The sequence below is a fragment of the Malus domestica genome, chromosome 01 (genome assembly GCF_042453785.1).
Source record: "Malus domestica chromosome 01, GDT2T_hap1".
Taxonomy (NCBI): Eukaryota; Viridiplantae; Streptophyta; class Magnoliopsida; order Rosales; family Rosaceae; genus Malus; species Malus domestica.
In genome coordinates this window covers 23,526,935-23,530,000 of record NC_091661.1, presented here as the reverse complement: position 1 = coordinate 23,530,000, position 3,066 = coordinate 23,526,935, and the positions used below count along the sequence as shown (strand labels likewise).

The 3,066-nt window shown below is 39.1% G+C and overlaps 1 protein-coding gene across 1 annotated transcript in view; it reads right to left on the bottom strand.

Annotated features, from left to right (window-relative positions):
- Positions 1–2,333, bottom strand: part of LOC103406339 (phragmoplastin interacting protein 1) — a 3,307-nt gene extending 974 nt beyond the window's left edge. The window contains exons 1-4 of the mRNA XM_008345336.4: positions 1,639–2,333; positions 1,261–1,432; positions 591–637; positions 1–505 (exon numbers count right to left, since the gene is read on the bottom strand). The exon at positions 1–505 is cut by the window's left edge and continues 974 nt beyond it. Coding sequence (XP_008343558.2) covers positions 1–505; positions 591–637; positions 1,261–1,432; positions 1,639–2,198 — 1,284 coding nt within the window. The 5' untranslated portion in view covers positions 2,199–2,333. The remainder of the gene's footprint in view (positions 506–590; positions 638–1,260; positions 1,433–1,638) is intronic.
- Between the last annotated feature and the right edge of the window lie 733 nt (positions 2,334–3,066).

Sequence of the window (3,066 nt, the reverse complement as noted above, 5' to 3'; positions counted from 1 at the left end):
ATAGCACGTCCTCCTCTTGATCTTACCACTGATGTCACTAAACCCACCATCACCAGCTACTGTACCCGTACTTGTATCTACTGGAACGGAATCAGTGCTCATAGCCGAAGCTACAGATATTGAATGAGTACTAGAAGTTGTAGCTGCAAGGTTTGAAGGAGTCCCTGCTTTTTTCAGAGGTACTGCACAGCTTATCTTGACAGGTCTTCCACATACAACCTTCTGATCTAACTTCAATGCCATAGTCACCGAGAGGCTATCAGAGAAATTTACATGAGCATAACCCCGAAATTCCCCTGTTTCCTTATCCTTACCAAAATGTATAGATGAAATCTTGCAATCTGAGAAAAGCTTCCTGATATCATCCTCAGTAATATCCCATGACAAATTTCCAACATAGATTTTATTGTATCCCTCCACAATTTGTGGGGCAAAATCAGATACTTTATTCGGTTTATTGGGTCGAGTTGCCTTGTAAGGCTGGATTTTCAGAAACAGTCCACCCCTGAGATAAAACGAAGTTTCATTAGAATCCTGTAAGAAGCAGCAAACAATCCTACAACAACAAATTGGGAAATGTCCAAACTCACATTTCAGCTCCATCAAAAGCCAAGGCTCGCTTGGCTGCTGCTTCTGTCTGTAAAAACATTAGCATGTTAAGATAAGATAGACGATAAACAATCTAGTATTTAGCATGAACCTAGAATTCAAAAGAATTCGGACTCTCAACATCCTCATTTTGATTTCTAGCAGTTTTTCAAAGTCAGTCTATCTTTAAAAGGAATACATTCATATTTAATGATGAATGATGCTAATCATCGAAAAATAAAAGATTCGCATAAATTGATTCAGAGGTTGCCAATCGGATTTGAGCAATAAGCCTGTTGTGATTAACTCATGAACTCTTTCAAGGTATACATAAAGCTTCTTGAGGGTGAAAAATTCAACTCAACTAGCGGAAGCAGAAGTGTAAGCAAGACGTACTTGTAAAAATCATATCCGGCAATCTGAATGCCTGTATATCTCAAGCTCAAACTCAAGGAACCAGGAGAACTGGGAAGCTAACATTCATTTAAGAAGGTGTTTAAAAAATATCGACAGGTGATATCATAACATTTGCCAATACAAACTACTAACTAGACTTTCCTGGTGGGCAGTCTCTAATTCTTTAGGTTCTGAAGAGACTTTCAATTCCAAGTTACATTAGCAAGGACTGAAATATAAAGTTTTGAATGCCGAATTTAATTCACAATTTCTTACCTTAAAGCTAATAATAGCAATTCCTCTAAACTTCCCACTGTCAGGAAACCTCAGACAATCAACTTCAGTTATTGTACCACAGCTTTCAAAGTAACTTCGAATATCATCCTCGGTCGAGTAATAAGGAATGCCTCCCACATAAACTTTTGTCAGAGCATCCCCACTCGCTTGCCTAAACGAAACGAAACACGCACAGAATGAGGCAAAAACTAAACCAAATTTCACACAGAAAGCAGACACCTTCAATCCACATTTCCTCCCAAAATACACAATTAGTCAACCTCCCACTCAAAAAATTAATTAAAACCCTGAATTAAACACTACCAAAATCACTATGCAAATATACAAATGGAGGAAAAAAGTTTAGTCAAAAACCACCTGTCAATGTTCATATCTGTCTCCTGGACAATTTGCTCTCCATTCTCAAGCTCACCGCCCTTATTCTCTTCCTCGGTTTTCGCCTCCGTCTTCCTCTTCTTCTTCTTCTTTTTATTCTTCTTCTTTGGCTTATTACACTCCTTCTTCACAACCCCATTTTCCTCTGCACTCAAGTCTCCATCTTTTTCCCCCTCATCTCTCTTCCTCCTCCTCTTCTTCTTCTTCTTCTTCTTCTCATCCTCCTCCTCCTCATCTGAACCCATATCCCTCTTCCCTTCCTCCCCCTTGTTTCCCCCCAAATTACCACCACTGCCATTCACACTCACCACCTCTGGACCTCGCAAAGACAGGATCTTTCTGCGTTTTTCCCGCTTGGACAATCTGGGTTTCTGGGTTGCGGAGTCCAAAAGCACTTTCAGCGACCGGGGGGTCGATTTCGGGTCTGGGTTTTCCGACCCATCTTTTGTCGGCTCGGTTTTAGGCTTAGCTACCGATTCTACTAACGACTGAGCTAGCTTTTCCCTGAGCTTTTGCTTCAGCTTCCTGTTAGACAAAACCATCTCTGCAACTCTTCCGAAGCAATGGCTTGAACTGAACTCTGAAGAGGAAGAGAGGGGGAAGAGGGGCCAAGCCGCCAAAATCCTAGAGGCGTAGCCCTGGAGAGGTTTCGGTTTGCAGTGAAAACGGAGGAAAACGTAGTCGAGATTACGACGTCGTATTCGTGGTAAACGTAGTGATTTGGGCTTGGGCTTCAGAATTTGGGCCGGACAATATGAGCCTTATATTGCGTTTGGGCTTAGGAAACTTTATAATTTTTTAATTTTCAATTTTTAATATACCAAATAAAAATTGGAAGAAGAACCTCTTTTTTTTTGTCAAATGATAGATTTTGTTAGATTAACTATTGACGGGGTTCAAACTCACACCGTTATGTAAGGGCTCAACACATTTTCACCATTATGGTAAAAAATCACTTAGGAAGAAGAAGCTTCTTTGGCAGCGTAAACTGAAATAGTTTCGAAGTATATTAAAAGAAACGATAAAATATTAATTTTTAAAAAGTCTTCTATGTTAAAGGATTCAATATGAAAAACATGCAGTATGTCAACATAATCGCAAGGAACATTATATGAAAGAACAAAATGGCACTGAACATGGATTAAAACCTCTCCGAACCAATCTTCACTCAACTTTGTAACCAACAAAACACAGAGTTGTAATGGTCTGGAGAGAATCATGCACAAACAACGCTTAGAAAAATCTCCTAATCATACATCTACTTAAGTCACCAATACAAATTGACTGATAGAGCAATGGGATAAAATGAATGAATAAATAAAACCAATCAGTAGCACTTGATAAAAGTCAGGGCGTTTTTTGTTAATCAGATTACTTTATGTGTAATTTTCAGTTTTCTATAACTTTAAT